General features: G+C 42.8%; 2 protein-coding genes across 10 annotated transcripts in view; one reads left to right on the forward strand and one right to left on the reverse strand.

Moving 5' to 3' along the window:
* Nucleotides 1–115: 115 nt before the first annotated feature.
* On the reverse strand, nt 116–7,142 carry LOC310832224 (UDP-glucuronosyltransferase 1A6-like). 3 transcript variants are annotated; one of them, XM_083713880.1, is made up of 2 exons: nt 5,352–7,141; nt 116–628 (listed from the first exon to the last, which is right to left on the reverse strand). In XM_083713880.1, exons 1-2 carry the CDS (start codon nt 6,213–6,215, stop codon nt 464–466), a joined length of 1,029 nt encoding a protein of 342 aa, XP_083570006.1. In that variant the 5' UTR covers nt 6,216–7,141; the 3' UTR covers nt 116–463. The 3 variants fall into 3 exon arrangements, with proteins under 3 accessions (XP_083570006.1, XP_083570007.1, XP_083570008.1); XM_083713881.1 differs by having other exon boundaries at nt 489–646; nt 5,352–7,142; XM_083713882.1 differs by having other exon boundaries at nt 489–652.
* Nucleotides 7,143–14,864: 7,722 nt separating this feature from the next.
* The window catches only part of USP40 (ubiquitin specific peptidase 40), a 44,507-nt gene continuing 39,939 nt past the window's right edge, over nt 14,865–19,432 (forward strand). For 5 of the 7 annotated variants that reach the window (XR_014556519.1, XM_083704413.1, XM_083704414.1 and 2 more), the window contains exons 1-2: nt 14,865–15,001; nt 16,945–17,160. Coding sequence is in view for 6 of the 7 variants with exons in the window: in XM_083704413.1 (XP_083560539.1) it covers nt 16,965–17,160 (196 nt within the window). In the remaining variant the exon portion in view is untranslated. Of the gene's footprint in view, nt 16,437–16,944; nt 17,161–19,432 lie in introns of all 7 variants that reach the window. The other 2 variants (XM_083704411.1, XM_083704412.1) reach the window with 2 other exon arrangements.

The raw sequence follows: 19,432 nt of genomic DNA on the forward strand, positions 1-19,432 counted from the left end.
TGAATCAATCAGGGTCAAACTGAATAATAAACTCCTAATTTATTTATAAATTCATCAAAACTGGCTTAGGATATATTTCATCCGTCGGCAGTAAAATACCAACAATCCTCTATTATTTTTTAATTTATTAAGTTTGTATACTGCTCTCAATCAGGGCGGTTCACAGCATTTACAAATGCAATAGTCATCTTTTGATGTCAGACTATGGATTACATCAGTTTTTAACCTGAATATGAAATACAGTGGTACCTCAGGTTACATACACTTCAGGTTACATACGCTTCAGGTTACACACTCCGCTAACCTAGAAATAGTGCTTCAGGTTAAGAACTTTGCTTCAGGATAAGAACAGAAATTGAGCTCTGGCGGCACGGTGGCAGCAGGAGGCCCCATTAGCTAAAGTGGTGCTTCAGGTTAAGAACAGTTTCAAGTTAAGAACGGACCTCCAGAACGAATTAAGTACTTAACCCGAGGTACCACTGTAAAGGTTGTCTTCTTCAGTTAAAAATGCTGAAGTATGTGGTTTTCTTTTTTGTGCCCACAACTCCAGCCTAGGTAGAATAAGAAATCCATGTAGAATGAGAACGAAGCCCACTGAGTCATCAAGTCCAGCTGCTGAACGCCTAACCTACAGTAGGAATCCAACCTATACCTTATCAAAGGAATAAGTACCACAAAGGAATACAGGGCATACAACTGGAATCATTTTAGCATTTTTAAGTCAATCATATTTATTTATTTCACGTTTATTAGTTCAGAATGTCACTGCTGTTTAAATAGGCTGTATTTCCCCTTCATGGATCACTGCCTTGCCGTGGCGAAGGGGCTTGAAGAACTCAGAGAAGCTATGAACTATGCCGAGCAGGGCACCCAAGATGAACAGGTCATAGTGGAGAGTTTTGACCAAACGTGATCCACCTGGAGGAGGAACCGGCAAGCCACTCCAGTATCCCTGCCAAGAAAACTCCATGGACAAAGACAACAGGCATATAAAAGTTATGACGCTGGAAGATGAGCCCCTCAGGTCTGAAGGTGTCCAACATGCTACTGGGGAAGAGTAGATCCAGAGCTGATGAAGCGGCTGGGCCAAAGCCGAAAGGACGTTCAGTTGCGGATATGCCTGGAAGCGAAAGGAAAGTCCAATGCTGTAAAGAAAAATATTGCATAGGAACCTGGAATGTAAGAACCATGAACCTGGGTAAGTTGGATGTGGTCAAAAATGAGATGGCAAGAATAAATATTGACATCCTGGGCATCAGTGAGCTAAAATGGATGGGAATGGGCGAATTCAGTTCGGATGACCATCATATCTACTACTGTGGGCAAGAAACCCGCAAAAGAAATGGAGTGGCCCTCATAGTCAACAAAAGAGTGGCGAAAGCAGTACTGGGATGCAATCTCAAAAATGATAGAATGATCTCGATACGAATCCAAGGCAGACCTTTGAACATAACAGTAATCCAAGTTTATGCACCAACTACTGGTGCGGAAGAAACTGAAACTGACCAATTCTATGAAGACTTACAACACCTTATAGAAGTGACACCAAAGAAGGATGTTCTTCTCATTATAGGGGATTGGAATGCTAAAGTAGGGAATCAAGAGATAAAAGGAACAACTGGCAAGTTTGGCCTTGGAGAGCAAAATGAAGCAGGGCAAAGGCTAATAGAGTTCTGTCAAGAGAACAAGCTGGTCATCACAAACACGCTTTTCCAACAACACAAGAGACGACTCTACACGTGGACATCACCAGATGGGCAGCATCGAAATCAGATTGATTATATTCTCTGCAGCCAAAGATGGAGAAGCTTGATACAGTCAGCAAAAACAAGACCTGGAGCTGACTGTGGCTCAGATCATCAGCTTCTTATAGCAAAATTCAAGCTTAAACTGAAGAAAGTAGGAAAAACCACTGGGCCGGTAAGATACAATCTAAATCAAATCCCTTATGAATACACAGTGGAAGTGAGGAACAGGTTTAAGGATTTAGATTTGGTGGACAGAGTGCCTGAAGAACTATGGATGGAGGCTCGCAACATTATACAGGAGGCAGCAACGAAAACCATCCCAATGAAAAGGAAATGCAAGAAAGCAAAGTGGCTGTCCAATGAGGCCTTACAAATAGCGGGGGAGAGAAGGCAAGCAAAATGTGAGGGAGATAGAGAAAGATACAGGAAATTGAACACAGATTTCCAAAAAATAGCAAGGAGAGATAAGAAGGCCTTCTTAAATGAGCAATGCAAATAAATAGAGGAAAACAACAGAATGGGAAAAACCAGAGATCTGTTCAAGAAAATTGGAGATATGAAAGGAACATTTCGTTCAAAGATTACCATAATAAAGGACAAAAGTGGTAAGGACCTAACAGAAGCAGAAGACATCAAGAAGAGGTGGCAAGAATACACAGAAGAATTATACCAGAAAGATATGGATGTCTCGTACACCCCAGGTAGTGTGGTTGCTGACCTTGAGCCAGACATCCTGGAGAGTGAAGTCAAATGGGCCTTAGAAAGCACTGCAAATAACAAGGCCAGTGGAAGTGATGGTATTCCAGCTGAACTATTTAAAATTTTAAAAGAGGATGCTGTTAAGGTGCTACACTCAATATGCCAGCAAGTTTGGAAAACTCAGCAGTGGCCAGAGGATTGGAGAAGATCAGTCTACATCCCAATCCCAAAGAAGGGCAGTGCCAAAGAATGCTCCAACTACCGCACAATTTCACTCATTTCACATGCTAGCAAGGTTATGCTTAAAATTCTACAAGGAAGGCTCAAGCAGTATGTGGACCGAGAACTCCCAGAAGTGCAAGCCGGATTTAGAAGAGGCAGAGGAACCAGAGACCAAATTGCAAACATGCGCTGGATTATGGAGAAAGCTAGAGAGTTCCAGAAAGACATCTACTTCTGCTTCATTGACTATGCAAAAGCCTTTGACTGTGTCGACCACAGCAAACTATGGCAAGCTCTTAAAGAAATGGGAGTGCCTGATCACCTCATCTGTCTCCTGAGAAATCTCTATGTGGGACAAGAAGCTACAGTTAGAACTGGATATGGAACAACTGATTGGTTCAAAATTGGGAAAGGAGTACGACAAGGCTGTATATTGTCTCCCTGCTTATTTAACTTATATGCAGAATTCATCATGCGAAAGGCTGGGCTGGATGAATCCGAAGCCGGAATTAAGATTGCCGGAAGAAATATCAACAACCTCAGATATGCAGATGACACAACCTTGATGGCAAAAAGTGAGGAGGAATTAAAGAACCTTTTATTGAGGGTGAAAGAGGAGAGCGCAAAATATGGTCTGAAGCTCAACATCAAAAAAACGAAGATCATGGCCACTGGTCCCATCACCTCCTGGCAAATAGAAGGAGAAGAAATGGAGGCAGTGAGAGATTTTACTTTCTTGGACTCCATGATCACTGCAGATGGTGACAGCAGCCACGAAATTAAGAGACGCCTGCTTCTTGGGAGGAAAGCAATGACAAACCTAGACAGCATCTTAAAAAGTAGAGACATCACCTTGCCAACAAAGGTCCGTATAGTAAAAGCTATGGTTTTCCCAGTAGTGAAGTATGGAAGTGAGAGCTGGACCATAAAGAAGGCAGATCGCCGAAGAATTGATGCTTTTGAATTATGGTGCTGGAGGAGACTCTTGAGAGTCCCATGGACTGCAAGAAGAACAAACCGATCCATTCTTAAGGAAATCAGCCCTGAGTGCTCACTGGAAGGACAGATCGTGAAGCTGAGGCCCCAATACTTTGGCCACCTCATGAGAAGAGAAGACTCCCTGGAAAAGACCCTGATGTTGGGAAAGATGGAGGGCACAAGGAGAAGGGGACGGCAGAGGACAAGATGGTTGGATAGTGTCTTCGAAGCTACAAACATGAGTCTGACCAAACTGCGGGAGGCAGTGGAAGACAGGAGTGCCTGGCGTGCTCTGGTCCAGGGGGTCACGAAGAGTCGGACACGACTAAACGACTAAACAACAACAACATTTCCCCTGGAGCCAAAAACCCAGTTTGCACCCCCCCCACCCAAGCATTTGTGTACACACACACACACAGGCTGGGAGCCTCAGTGGTGCCCCTCTGGAGGCTTCACCTGGGGCAAAACACCTGCCTAACCCTGCTGCCCCCCCCCCATAGCTATGGCTTTAGGTACCTTTAGCATTACCATGCTTATCACAAGAGATCAGAATTGGCGTGCTCCACCTAAAAAACCCTCAAGCCCCATTAGCTAATTGAATTAAGATATTTATATTTGATCACTTTGACTGTAATTGGAGAAAGGGAGCCAGAGGTAACTGCAAAGTGGATAGATCAAGAAGTATTAGATCCTCTGTCCGTAACAAAGGAAATTGGTCTTTTAAAATGTGTGTTTGCAATGGAATTTGTATGTCAGTATAATTTGTATCTTCTTCATGGGAACCCTGTAGATGTATCTAATGGACATTAGATCTGCAGTTTATTAGGAATTCCAGATGTTCACCGTTGCCAGAAACAGACTGGTAGCCAGTGGGGCTGCTGTAACAAGGGAGTCATATGCTCCTTACTACCAGCCCGTCAACAGTTTGTCTGCACCTTTTAGGGCCAGTTGAAGTTTCTGACTACATTTCAAAGGCAACCCCACAGTAATCCAAACAGGATGTAACTAAGATGTGTCATTGTGGCCAGATCAGACTACAGGAATGGGCACAGATTGTGCACAAATTTTAACTGTGCACATGCATTTCTGGCCACCACAGAAACCTGGGTATGCAGACCCAGGGCTGAATCTACTCATACATCTGGGTCCACATGCTCAAGTCCAACCGGCTGCAACACATCCAACAAAACATACTCCAACAGCACAATATGTCTATTCAGAAGTAAGTCCCATTGACCTCTCCCAGCAAATACGCAGCAATCTCCTAGCAGCTCTGATATAGTTTCTATGCAGCCAGTCACCCATGCAACTATAAACCAGACTTTTACCTAGTTCACAAAGTGTAATCAGAACAGTCTTTTATAATATACCCCTAGCATCCGATGTGTGTTTACTTGGAAGTAAGTTTCACTGAATTAAATGTAACTTGCTCTTGAGTAGGTGTGCATAAGACTGCAACATTAGTTTTGGAGCCATGTCTTAAATTCTATCACTTGGTGTATTCTAAATGGTTTGATTTCATTTGCAATGTTATCTGGATGATGTTCCATTCATTATGGAAATAACGCAAATGTAACCCTAATGATTGACGTTCACAATGTGCAATTCATATCCTTTACGTGTACTATTACATGCACAAGCACTTCTTACTTAAATGCAATTTTTATCCTTAAATAATTTGTGAATAAAAAGTAATGGACGTACCTGTGGCAGGATTTTGCCTTCTTCACAATTTATCCCTCCAATGAAGACCATACCTGGCATCACAGGTCTGGGATACTCAAATACAAAGTCGTACCGTAAAAGCCAGATAGAGCTATTTCTGTAAAGTGTTGGCAAGTGAACATCTCTTTGTAGAAATTCTGAAGCAATATCTTCATACTTATTATACAGAGTTTTAAAAAGTGATGTTTCTACAGAATTGACAAACAGATTAATCACACGTTGGATGAAAGTCATTTGGTCTGTGTACCTGGTATAGCATCTTGGGATATAGGAAGTAGGGTTTGGAGATTTACAAATTGCATGCTCTAAACTGCATGGGAATCCACGAAAGAAGTACACGGAAGGGATGGAAAGATGTTCAGCGAGGATGACTCCACATGGCAAAGCTGGATCTGTGAAAAGCGCATCAAACTGGGTCTCTTCCAGGTACTTGATGATTTCTTTGTTCCTCAGGAGGCTGTCACAGTTGTAGAAAAACATATTTATTATATACATGTTGTTCTGATATTCTTGAAGAATTGTGTAAGGAAATGAAACCTTACGGAAAAGGTTGGAAGCAAACTTTCGAAATCCAGCATCAAGATCTGCCTTTTTGTATGGCACTGGGTATGTTTTTTGTTTATAATGCTTCGATTCCTTTAAGAGCAAATTAATTTCTGGTGCCACCACTGTTACCTCATGACCCCTTTCACTGAGCTTCTTGACAACAGCATTCATGCTGAGCCAGTGGCTTCCATCTTGAGGTATCACCAGCAGCTTCCCAGCTTCAGTAAAGTTAATGAAAGCAATCAAAAACAGAAGCCATGCAGTCAAGTGGATAGGCCGATGAAAAAGATAAGCCATCTCTTCACCCAGAAAAGGTCTGTCAATAAGAGGAAACCCTTGTGTATTTCTGTATTGTGTACTTGTTTAGCGCAGGAATAAAAAACTAATCTTGCTTTAGTCTATAAGCCAGATATTCTACCCGTCTGCATTAATCATTAGTCCAACATGATCTGCTGAAAGTTCATGGCCACGAAAGCCCTCCTGTTTGCCCCGAAAATGAAGCACCATAAGCAGTGGTGCAATACTACAGCTCATTTATGAACTAACAAAAGGCCCGGACTAGGAAGGATCAGGAAAGAAAGTGATAGGCTAATCTGAAGTGCAAAGTAGTAAAAACAGGTTTTGTAACAGCTAGGGAAAGTGGCTGATAAGAGACATGACAGTTCAGAGACCAGATCAAAATGTGATTATAAACTGTGGTTTCGTGAGAAGTTTGTAAAGGAAGGGGGGCTGGATGAGAGCCAACAACCTGAAGCTCAGTCTGGATAAGATTGAGGCGCTGTTAGTGGGTGATTCCCTAAACCAGATGGATAGGAGGCTGCCTGCTATAGATGGGGCGCCTTCCATCAGCTTCAGCTGGTAGCCCAGCTGTGCCCCTATCTGGACAGAGACAGCCTAACTCCTGTCGTCTGTACTCTAGTTAGTGTCTTCATTAGATTATTACATGTTATACGTAGGGCTGCCTCTGAAGACAGTTCAGAAACTTCAGAATTTGGCAGCTAGGTTGCTCACCAGGGCAAGATGGCTTGAGCATATTACGCCAATTCTGGTCCGACTGCACTGGCTGCCAGTTAGTTTCCAGGCCTAATTCAAAGTGCTGGTTTTGGCCTATAAAGCCTTAAACAACTCAGGACTGCAATTCCTCAAGGACCACAGCTCCCCATATGAACCAACCCAGACCCTGAAATCCTCATTTGAGGCCCATTTTTCTGTGCCCCCTCCATGAGACTTGTGGAATCTTTAGGCAAAAACGCTACTCCTTAACCAGGCCTTTGACTGCTTAACATTCTATGCCCTTTTAAGTGTCGGATGGGAGTTATTGGTTTGTTTTTCTTATGTATTTTATGCTCTCATTTTGTATTTCTATGTTCTGAATCGCCCTGTGATCATCCGATAAAGGATGGTATACAAATTTAATAAATAATAATTAAAACATAGCTTATGATCATCAGTAGCAGAAACTGTGATTTTGAATGCGGGTTTAAACCATGTTTTGTGCTTACTTTGGTCAGGTGAAATATCAGAGTCATAGCTGTCAACTTTCAGATTTAAAAATAAGGGATCAGCTGTACGGGACAGTGTACGGGATTTCTAACAATCCGGGATAGCAGCGGAAAACGACGCTGAAATAAGGGAATTTCCCACAAAAAAGGGGAACGTTGACAGCTATGATCAGAGTTGATAAACCATAGTTTTGTCTGTTGGTCTGCCTCTGTGCTAGGAAACTGGAGTGTTTCACAGACAAAAAGCTGTTAACTATGGACATGCTCAGAGGTTAGCTTAAATTAAACTAAGTTCTGCTGTGAAATCAGCTCAGCCCAAGGGCCAAACTACACATAACAATGGGAGATTTGACACACTGGAGATGAGATGTGTGTGTGTAAAACCTAAGCTATACTTCTCAAAGTTTGGTAATCTAAACTGGATTTTGAGGGCTACTTCAGAGTAGTTGATTGGGCTTGGTGTGCTTATGTAGAAGGAAGTAGCTCCCCAGAATAAATTAGATTACCAGTATGGAGCACCTATACACACAGCTAACTTGTCACTGAATGTGTATGTGTTATATATGAGCAGTGGAGGCAGCAGGGCACATAATCTCAGGGGCTATATCTTTTTTCACGTGTAGTAAACACGAGGAAGCAAAGCTTAAAAAGATCTATATAAAAGTTAAGCAGTCTTCAATTTGAGTTAATGAAATTTCATGGAGTCTAGTGTGTTTTGTGTGCCATGAAAGTAGAGAGACTTCTGACTCCTGCCTTTTCACTCTTAAAATGGATCTTCTGCATGATATTAGAGGGGAACTACCTACCAATTATACTAGCTAATAGGGCTGTGCATAAATAATAAAATAAAGATATTCACCTTCGAACTCACTTTTGTTTGCTCAGATAACAGGTTGCTGAGATGACAGGTTGGCTCGGCATGATTTGACATTATGTGGTTTGCATCTGAGGTGAAATGTCACCTCGTTTTCTGAAGCTCCTGATTACTTCCTCCTGGACTATAATTGGAAAATTAATAAATATCTATAAACTTACAACATTTCTGATAGAATTGGATGAAATTTGGAGCATAGTACCCATTCAGACAGAATGAAGCCTGTCAAATTTCATATTAATGGGTGGGTTTTTGTTGCTGTCCAGGGCATCTTTAACATTTGTGTGTTACTTAAAGGGAAAAAGCAATTAATTCCTATAACATTTTTATTTCTTGACAAAATTATTAGAAATAAATAGAAGTTTTTGTGCTGGGTTAGGTGCCTTTAACATTTTTAAAGGGAAGTGACTTCCCCCCCTGTGGTCAATGTTATGTGACTGCTACATCAACATGCAGCGTTTTAGGGTACACAATAAAAATTAAAAATAACCCTCCTCACTTCTAAGCCTGAAAGCGCTATCTACCTACTCTTCATGATAAAGGTGTTTTGGTCTTCATTTCTTAGCCAAGACGGCTAGCTCATCACTTTGGCTTTATTTCAAAAGCAGGTTATTTTGAGCTATTTCTAGTACGCTAACAGGTGTCTCTCTCTCTTACGATCCCACTTTCTGCCCTTACCTGCCTGATGGTAGGTCCAGAGGTACTGAACACAGGATTAATGCATTCAAGCTTACCTCTGGAATGTCATAGTGCATCAGTTACTACAGGACAGTATTTTGTTTTTCCCATTACCATCATCTACTCCCTCTTTTCTGCATTTACTGTCCACGCACACAAGTAGTACAAGAGATACTTCCCAGTATAATTGCAATCCTAGTCATTGCTTTCCAATGTCTTCTTTCCAAGTAAATATACACAGGATTGGGCTACCATGTTTTAAATACTGTCAAGCAGATAAAGAACAATACAACTTTTAGAAAACATCTGAGGGCAGCCCTGTGTTGGGAAGTTTTTAATGTTTGATGTTTTATTTTGTTTTATATATTCTGTAAGCCTCCCACAGTGGGGAAACCACTCTTGGGCAGGATGTTGTTGTTGTTGTTGTTGTTGTTGTTGTTGTTGTTGTTGTCTTTCTAATCCTGCCTGTCTTCTGCTGGCCAGCAATGATGAAGAGGACAAGTCTTAAAAATAAAGCAACTTAAAACAAACTGTGCATTAGGTAAGACTAAATTCTTGAAGTGACTATTTTGCAAAAGAAGAAAAAGTTTCTGTATCTGATTAATTAATATCCATCGTTCATACTGTTACAGGAAAAATCTGAGGGCTCCCTTAGACAAAACAAAGACACCAACCAGGATAACTTGGAGCAAAACCGCAGCCTGTAGGCTTGGTCTTTATTGAACTGTTGCAACAGGGTATTCCCCTCACTTGCAGGAGAAAGGAAAGACCCAGAAGAATAGTGTGCAAGGTCTTATAAAAACTTTTGAAATTCCCCTCCTCTAGGTCTAGCCCACCCCCAGAAACATCATGCATACATTACAGAAAGGAGCGGTTGAGGGAGGAGTTGGTGGTAACCTGAGTGTCTTGTCACCTGGCTGGTTCCTCCCTTCCCCCCTCCCCCTGAGTCACTTCCAGGAGACAAAGGGGAGTTTGCAGTTTCCTGCCCCCTGAGGGAAGATCTGATCATTGTCCTTTGTTTCAGTCCCTGCTGAATCCACTCCCATATGCAAGTTCTTTGTGATCTTGATTGTCTTCTGTCTGGGATCATCAGGGTTGGCATGGGCGGGGCTCCTGTGGATGTGCTGAGACAGTGAAGGGATTATGGCTGACCAGGACTAAGTCACCCCCCTTTGTTAGTTCTTGTCATATGGAGTAAAATAAAAATGGAACAGTGCAAATCCGATGTATGGTTGATTTTCTATGAATTTATAACAGAAATGTGGCGTATGTAGTGTGTGAGTGTGTAGTTTATACAAACAGAATGATTGGGGGGGGGGGTCCTGCTACAATACAAATGGGAGCACATGGCTGGTCCAGAACATTTTGGTGCCTGAATCGAATTCATGCTGCAGAATAGGCACAAAAGTTAAAGTTCCTTTAAGGTGAGCATATTTCAAAGGAACGGATTAAGATAAAAGGTACAAGAGTCCTGTCCTCTATTTACCTCTGACTGTACTAATATCTGACTAGCAATTAAACATTGGTTAGATATCACACTCTTGCCTTGCATCAGGACTTTAGTACATATATCCCTGAAATTGGATCAAATGTTAAAACAACAGACTTTGAACTGATTACCTCCCTATGGATAGGAAGAAATGCATTTAAAATTCAAGTTGATTGTGTTGATTCATGCTAGGTTAATCTGTTAACTCAATTTTATACTGGCTGTTTTCAAGCTATATTAACTAGAACTTGTTCTTTCATCATCCTGTTCTTTATTGTTTTAAACAGCTTTTGTAAAATGTGCTAAAGTACCTTCACCTCTAAACTGGGTAAACAAGCTAGCTCCAGAGCTATCTTTTATATCCAACGCCCCCCTAACTGGAGATTGTTAAGCAGTAAGAAATTGTACCAGAGTTCTGAGAAATTTTTTTTTAAAGTTGCTGAATGTTTTATATACTGTATAGAAAACAAGATGTCCAAGTCTCAATGCTATCTAGAAACAATGTGTTCTGATCTGAAAGTCCTGGATGACTTCACTGCCATGCAATAAGTACAGCCAAGAGACCAAGTAGGGTGCCTCCCCCCTCCATATTTTCAATGAAGGGGCTCGGCCCTCTCAAATTTATGCGGTGACAGAGCAAGGCAGCATGCATGGGTACAGCCAGGGCTTGGGGGGGGGGGCATAACTTGCCAGATCTCAGTTCCAGCACTTCTCAGCTGAGTGCCATTGCCATTCTAATTACTTTACAGTAATTACTTTTTACATTTTTTAATATTAAAAAGTTTTCAAGTTACATTTAGAACAAGGGTGAGTTCATGGTGAGTTCTGGCACCTCTTTTTCTAGAAAAATTGTTATGTACTGAAGTTCTCACCCTGGGCCAGCAGGGGGATACTGTAGATAGTTTTCACTCAGGTCCACATATGCAAATAAGGGATTGAAAGTGACGTTCAGTGATTGGATAGTTACAGAAAGTGGTTACTGTTGCGTTGTAGTGGAGCTCTATATAAGCAGGCTGGCTGAACCCTTCAGTTCAGTTTTGTTCTGGCCTGTGAATAAACAAGAGCTGTTTGAAGAATCACTGTGTCGTCTGATATGTTCACCCACAACTTAACAAAAATAGCACTGGATACAGCTATATGATCTAGTGTGTGTCTGAACAGCTTCACACGGAGTCTTTCACTTGTGCTCTAGCTTTATATCAAGAATCACTCAAGCAGAATGTAAAATGCTGATTCTATCCCGTGTCTTTTTGCACATGAAAAATGTGTTTTTAATTTGAAAGGGAAGAAACAGTATCCTACTATGACAACCTTGTTATGTAATCCATTACTAATACTGCAGGTAGGAGATGGTCTGGGGTTAAGAAGGAGAGGTTTTCATCTACCCTGTAATGTGTTTCAGGGTTATTTTGTACCTTCAAACACACAGCTACACTTTCCCACAACAGAGTTGTCCTCCATTTACCCACTCATGGGAAACACGTGTGTGAAGGGTGGAGTAAGGTAACATGCAGTCTTGTACTGGCCAATTCAAGGTAGCCTCTTCATGGATATTCAAATGTCAGCCCCAGACCCATCTCCAACCTGCAGTATTTACCATATTTTTTGCACCATAACACTCACTTTTTTCCTCCTAGAAAGTAAGGGGAAATGTCTGTGCGTGTTATGGAGGGAATGCCTACGGGTGGCATGCCTACGGATTTTCCTCCTCTAAAAACTACATGCGTGTTATGGTCGGGTGCGTGTTATAGAGCGAAAAATACGGTACATTACAAGGTAGTCAGAGTCTCTTTCAAAATAAAAGTACATTTTTTTCATGTGCAAAAAGACATTAATTAGAAACAGCATTTTAAATACTGCTTCTTAGTCGAAACACTACGCCAAACTCTTTCTATAATGTTATGACTTTGTGGGTTCTAGACTCCCAAAAATTCCTGGGTCCAAAAAATGTTAGAAGTTAATCATTGCTTGGAGGGTTAAAAACTGGATGCTAGACACTGGATTTAGCAGTGTTCAAAGACAGCCCAAACCAGCTTCCCGTGTGCAGAAAATCTCCTGAGGTGATGGGCCATTAGATACAGTAGAAGACAAAGAGAAGGTGAGGAGCCCTTAGGAAAGACAAAAAGAAGGGACTCTGGGCCAGATGACAAATGGGAACTAACTCAGAGTTAGTCTGAAAGACAAAGAACAGAGTTTGAAGCAGAATTAAGTTTAGGATTGGAGTTTGTGTTGGGATTCACAGGATGCTGTGTAAGTAAGTCTGCAGGCTTCAGTTTGCAACAGGCTGATGTGGAATACTCTCTGTGGAAGTGCTGGGTCAGAATGACTCAGCAGTAATGTGATCGGCTGTCACCAGTTTGAAAGTAAAGCCTGTCCAATAGTAATGGTGGTGGTGTGGTGTAGATGAGAGTGGAGTCTTCTTTTGCCTCAAGGAGCAGCCATGTACTCTGTCTGATTATATGAACTGCTTCTGTAGATATTTGTACAGGTGAAACTTGGAAAATTAGAATATTGTGGAAAAGTTCATTTATTTCAGTAATTCAACTTAAAAGGTGAAACTAATATATGAGATAGACTCATGACATGCAAAGCGAGATATGTCAAGCCTTTATTTGTTATAATTGTGATGTTTATGGCGTACAGCTGATGAAAACCCCAAATTAACAATCTCAGAAAATTAGAATATTAAATAAAATCAACAAAACAAGGACTGCAAATAGAGCAATATTGGACCTCTGAGAAGTAGAAGCATGCATATGTTCTCAGTACTTGGTTTGGGCCCCTTTTGCATCAATTACTGCCTCAATGTGGCGTGGCATGGATGCTATCAGCCTGTGGCACTGCTGAGGTGTTTTATGGAAGACCAGGAAGCTTCAATAGCAGCCTTCAGCTCTTCTGCATTGCTCGGTCTCATGTCTCTCATCTTTCTCTTGGCAATGCCCCATAGACTCTCTATGGGGTTCAGGTCAGGCGAGTTTGCTGGCCAATCAAGCACAGTAATCCCATGGGCACTGAGCCAGGTTTTGGTACTTTTGGCAGTGTGGGCAGGTGACAAAGTCTTGCTGGAAAATGAAATCAGCATCCTATACCATCATATATTAGTTTCACCTTTTAAGTTGAATTACTGAAATAAATGAACTTTTCCACAATATTCTAATTTTCCAAGTTTCACCTGTATATATAATTTGCTCACAATAAATAATACTGCACTAAAAGAACCTGGGACTCTCAGCATTCTGCGAAAGCGCCGCAAGGAATTGGCGACAGTTTGCAGGGTGTGACCTAGGGAAAAAATGCCACAAACAGGAGAGAGAGTCAGAGTCTTATTTTTGGAGCATGTTTGATTTCTGTTTGAACCCAGGGCTGCAGCTATAGGAGAATCAAGATCCTCTTGGAGTTTTCATGCTGTGAACCTCTCCATCATAGGCTCAGGTGGCATATATGTGTAAATAAACCATGAATCATGAAGACAACACATTTTACGCTGTTTCATTCCCCCCAAAGAAACCTAGACTCTGGGTAAGCATGCCTGAAATCTTGCACCGCTTGGAAATTTGGGCTGTGTATAACAATATGATATGGCATCTCTTTATTATTTACACAAGCAACCTCATCATTCTCGAGAATAATGTGTGTGTGTGTGTGTGTGTGTGTGTGTGTGTTTGTTTGTATACACACACACACACACACACACACACTTATTTTTCTGAATCTGGACTCTGACACTCAATCCATGGACAAATGTACTTATTTTACATACCTAGATATTTGTTTTGTTTTTTTGTTCTGTTTTTGATACTCTGTTCCAGCTGTTTCTCTAATTTTTAGATCCACTAATTTTTGCAAACCAATAACATGCAAGTCTTGATAACCAATGCAGTAACCAAAATTGTTCAGCAATAAAAGTAAAATATATCAGAGACAGCTAGTATCAATATAACATCCTTTGTCAGGTGAACACCATATATCCATTACAAATTTGCTCTCCCCCGCCCCCCACTTTATTTGCACCTCTACACACACCATGTTTAGCTATACCTGGAATAGCTGGAGAAGAGAAAAATAACGAGCGAAACTTGGGGGGGGGGGAGGAAGCATTCTTACCCCACCAGAAACCTGAACTAGCTTCGTGCCACTTACTAATTTTTTTGCTTCTAGAAATGTATACACCGCTTGATTGTAAAAATAAAACCCTCAAAGCGGCTTGCAAAAAAGCAAAGCAAGGAAATCGAGAAAAAATCACAGCCATACTTTGAAACACACAAAAGTTAAAATACTGAACCAGATAGAATTACAGTACGTGAACCGGCTAAGCACTTGAAAGAACTACAACTCCCACAAGCCATTGCGGCCGGCTCGGCGGCGCTCGGGCTAGAAGCCGGGTGGAGACTACAGTTCCCAGCAACCTCTGCTGCAGGTTAGAGGAAGCCCAGCGGCCTTGGGGCGGCTTTCGGGCTTCTTCCTCAAGGCGCCGTCGGCTCCGCGGGCGAGAGGGAAGCGGCCGGGCTGGGCAGGTGGCGCTGCCGCTGCTGCTGCTGAGGTGCGCGGCTGCCGGCCCCCTCAAGCGCCCCTGGGCTGCGGGCGGGGGGTGGGCAGGGGGGAGCAGTGCCTTTCGGCCTTTCGGAGGCTGGCCTTGCAGGCCTCGCCACGGGCCTAGTCCTCAGTGAGGTGCTTGCGCCGGGGGCCTGGGCCCCCCTTCTTCGGGTGGTGTGCTGTTTACTTGTCGCTTTTCACGTGACCGAGCATTCGCACGGAGAGGAAACGCGTCAGGGAGAAGAGTCCCGGCCGGATCCTTCGCACCCTCCTCCTCCCGGCCCCTTTGACAACGGGACTAGCTTGCTCCCACAGGCAGACGGGAATCGGGGCCCTGGCGTCGCCTCTTGCGTTGCCCGGGGAGAGGAGGCCGCCCAGGCCAACTTCCTGAGGCGCCTCGATTTCGGACCGAGGACAGTTTCCCCGCGTGAACGCGCAGGGCGGAATGGGGACAGGCCCAGCAGGGCAGGAGCGCGACGGGGGGGGGGGGGTCAGAGGCAGGTTTCTTCTCCAGTCTTTTGGGGCCTGATACTTGCACGGGAGCCAAAACTGACTTGCGCATGTTGCGCGTGTGAGTAACCCACCTCCAGGCCGCAGAGGGCAGCTGGGCTGGGCGTTAGGCGGGTCCCGAAGTGGGGCGTGGAGTGTTTTCACAGGCAGGTACTGTCCTGGCTTCTCCTTCCCTTCTACCTATGCTGCCTCCCCCCTGCTTCTGTTTCCTGATGGAAAGCTCCAAAACATGTCTTCTCCCTCTTGGAGCTGCTCAGAGTTGCTTCACAGTGTGGGTATAAAGGTCTTTCCAGGTGCAGTGGACGCTCGGGTTGCGAACGTGAACCAGGCGGGAGGCATGTTCGCAACCCACAGTGTTCACAACCCGCAGCGCCGAGTGCTTCTGCGCATGCACAAAGCACGATTTAGCACATCTGCACATGTGTGCACACCGAAACCCAGAAGTAACCCGTTTTGGTACTTCTGGGTTCGGCATGGTGTGCAACGCGAAAACGCGTAACCTGAAGCGTCTGTAACCCGAGGTATGACTGTACTTGATAACTCTGTCCTAAGTGGCATATGTAATGTCCTGACAATATATCTGCTGGAGGAACCACAGCCAGCTCCCATAGTGGTTCCTCTCTCCTCCCCACAACTGCCACCAAGGGGGCAAATCTAAATAGCCACCATGTCCCGAGGGGGAATGAAAAAGATGCAGCAACAGCTTTTTCTAAACAAGTTAATCCCACCCTGCCATTTCTGTTATAACCTTTTTAAAGGAATGCTTATCATTGTAATCACTTTTTGAGGTCTGCCTGAAAAGTATATGAAATAAGTAAATAAAATAAATGGATTTGAATAAATCTGCACTTTAAGTAAAAATAGGTTGGTTAGTGGAGTAGTAAACTTCCTCTTGCCATATGTCAAGATATTACAGATGATCAGTTTACCAGGTACTTCCATATATGCCTTGATAAGTTACTGCTTAGTAAAAATACCAATACATTTATTTCCATATGGGGTGGGGCTCTATACAGGGCCCATCATATGTAACAAGAGATATGTTGTGTAAACTGGACTAACCACTTTCCTTGACCAGTCATTCTGTCCACTGTTTCTTGATTTTCATTCCATACTTATATCTTTGAAATCTATGCATAGTTGTAATTTATCCCCCCCCCCCATGTTGTGAATGGAGTCATGTCAGAAGGATAGGAGTCTGAAGACTTCCAGCCATGTAAATGGCAATAATTTCCTCCAGTCATTAGCAAACCTCAACAAAGACATTCATTCAATGCTATCGTTGGCTATTTTCAAAGGACAAATATTATCTAAGCATCTTTCTCATGGTTTTAATTGTACTTTAAAATATGGATATTTTTTCAGATAACACCAGTGTAACATAATTGATGAAAATAGAAAGTTCTGTAGTAAAAGATTATTTTATCTTCTTCTTTAAAGGTCTGTGTTATAATTTCACAATGTTTGGAAACTTATTTGATGAAGACTTCTCCTTTTTGTCAAACAATCAATGTGGGAAGCAAAAATCAAAACACAAAGATGCTGAGCTGCTTGTTCCTAGAGAAAGCACCAATTTAAGTGGAATAAAAAATCAGGGTGGAACCTGTTACCTTAATTCACTTCTTCAGACTCTACTATTCACACCAGAATTTAGAGGTACTGTACAGTATTTTTACATTTTAAAATAGCTTTTTCTGAATGCCGTATTTTGTGTTATTTCACACAAAGTAGTTTACCTTACTTTTCTTACTATATAACCTAGGAATTAATGAATAAAAAACTTCCTAAATGTATTTCTAAATGTTGTATTGGATTATAGACCAGAGTATCTAAGGACTGAGTAAAATTCACAATGAAAGATACAAAGGTTGAAAGTAACAAAACAGGCTTGTGTGGCATAATGAAAGTTAACAAATGTATACTCTGAAAAAGTATACAGTAGTACCTTGGGTTACATACGCTTCAGGTTACAGACTCCGCTAACCCAGAAATAGTGCTTCAGGTTAAGAACTTTGCTTCAGGATAAGAACAGAAATCGGTCAGCAGCAGGAGGCCCCATTAGCTAAAGTGGTGCTTCAGGTTAAGAACAGTTTCAGGTTAAGAATGGACCTCTGGAATGAATTACGTAAGTACTTAACCCGAGGTACCACTGTATTTGGGTAAGACTGTTGATATTTTTCCAGCATCAAATATTAGGCTAGATGGCTAATTGTTGATCCAGAGCTGTAGCATAGACTTATTTTATTCAGAACTGATTTGAGGTTTTGCCTGTTATTGTAAGTTGGTCATCACCACAGTGCCTGATCCTGAATCCGAATAATATTTCTGTTTCATGTCTGTGTGCCTCAGACTTAGCTTTTCCTTATTAGATCATCTCTCTGTGGATGAATGGGCAGGGCTCGCTTGCTTCCCACTGTATTAAAATGGTCCTTTTTGTCTGCTCACTATTTTTTTGAAAAGCCAACAAACAACACCAGGCAGGTGTGGCAAGGCGTACAAGAATTAACAGGGTATAAATTCAAGGATTCCCTGGCAGACGAGGGAGGGGCATCCCTCGCAGAGGATCTGAATGCCTTTTTTGCCCGTTTTGAAGTAACATCTGCAGCAACACCTGCTGAGGCTTTACCACCACCACTCCCTGTGAAGGCTTTGCCACCATCACCACCATCGTCATCATCAGTACAAAGGAATGTGGTAGTCTCTGTGGAAAAAGAAGAGATGAGGAAGGTGCTGAAGGGAATCAACCCAAGGAAGGCCCCAGGGCCAGATGGGGTAGCTGGAAGGGTACTGAGAGACTGTGCAGACCAACTAGCAGGAGTTTTCACTGGGATTTTAAATCGATCCCTAGCCCAGGCTATTGTTCCATCCTGCCTAAAGTCCTCTACTATCATTCCAATAGCAAAAAAATCTAACCCGGAAGATCTGAATGACTTTCGTCCAGTAGCACTCACACCTATAATCATGAAGTGCTTTGAAAAGCTGGTACGAAATTATGTCATTGCCTGTTTACCAGAGGGACTGGACACATTCCAATTTGCTTATAAAACGAAAAGATCGACAGAGGACGCTGTGCCGATTGCCCTCCATGCCGTTCTTGCACATTTGGAGCAGCGGGGGGGGGGGGGGGGTATGCCAGACTGCTTTTTTTAGATTTCAGCTCGGCATTTAATACCATTCTACCACAACGTCTGGTGTCTAAACTGGAAGATCTGGGGCTCCCGTTATCACTTTGTGGGTGGATATCGGCCTTTCTGTCGGACCGCACCCAGAGGGTTCGGTTGGGCCCTTATACCTCTAATACACTTAAGACTAACACAGGAACACCACAGGGATGTGTACTTAGTCCGCTTCTTTATATTCTCTACACATACAATTGTGTCGCTGCTCACCCTAGTAATAGGGTTGTCAAATTTGCAGATGACACAACCGTGATTGGGCTCATCTCTGAAAGGGAGGGTGAAACGGACTATAGAGATGAGGTGGAGCGGCTGACAGAGTGGTGCAGAGCTAACAACTTGCTCATAAATACAAGGAAGACAAAGGAGCTTGTGGTGGACTTCAGGAGACAGAAGAGCAATGTCCAGCCACTTTTGATTGATGGGGTCTGTGTGGAGAGGGTAACAACGTTCAGATTTTTGGGTATTGAATTACAAGAGGATCTGTCCTGGAGTGTCAACACAAGGGGGCTTGTGAAGAAGGCGCAGCAGAGACTGTACTTTTTAAGAATCCTAAGGAAAAACCATCTTCCGCAGAAACTGCTGCTTGCCTTCTATCACTGTGCCATTGAGAGCGTGCTCACTTATGGCTTATGTGTGTGGTACGGAAGCTGCACTACCCAGGACAGGATGGTGTTGTGCAGAGTTGTTAAGGCAGCAGAGAGCATTGTTGGCTGCCCACTCTCCACCTTAGAGCAGATTTATGCCACAAG

The sequence above is a fragment of the Podarcis gaigeae genome (genome assembly GCF_964106915.1).
Source record: "Podarcis gaigeae genome assembly, chromosome: 1".
Classification (NCBI taxonomy): domain Eukaryota; kingdom Metazoa; phylum Chordata; class Lepidosauria; order Squamata; family Lacertidae; genus Podarcis; species Podarcis gaigeae.

Excerpts from the sequence above, each read along its gene's own strand:
- LOC310832224 (XM_083713880.1), bottom strand. The coding sequence starts at position 6,215 with ATGGCTTATCTTTTTCATCGGCCTATCCACTTGACTGCATGGCTTCTG. Across the intron at positions 629-5,351 it reads AAGGCAAAATCCTGCCACAG|GTTAGGCGTTCAGCAGCTGG; the intron begins GTACGTCCATTA and ends TTCCTACTGTAG.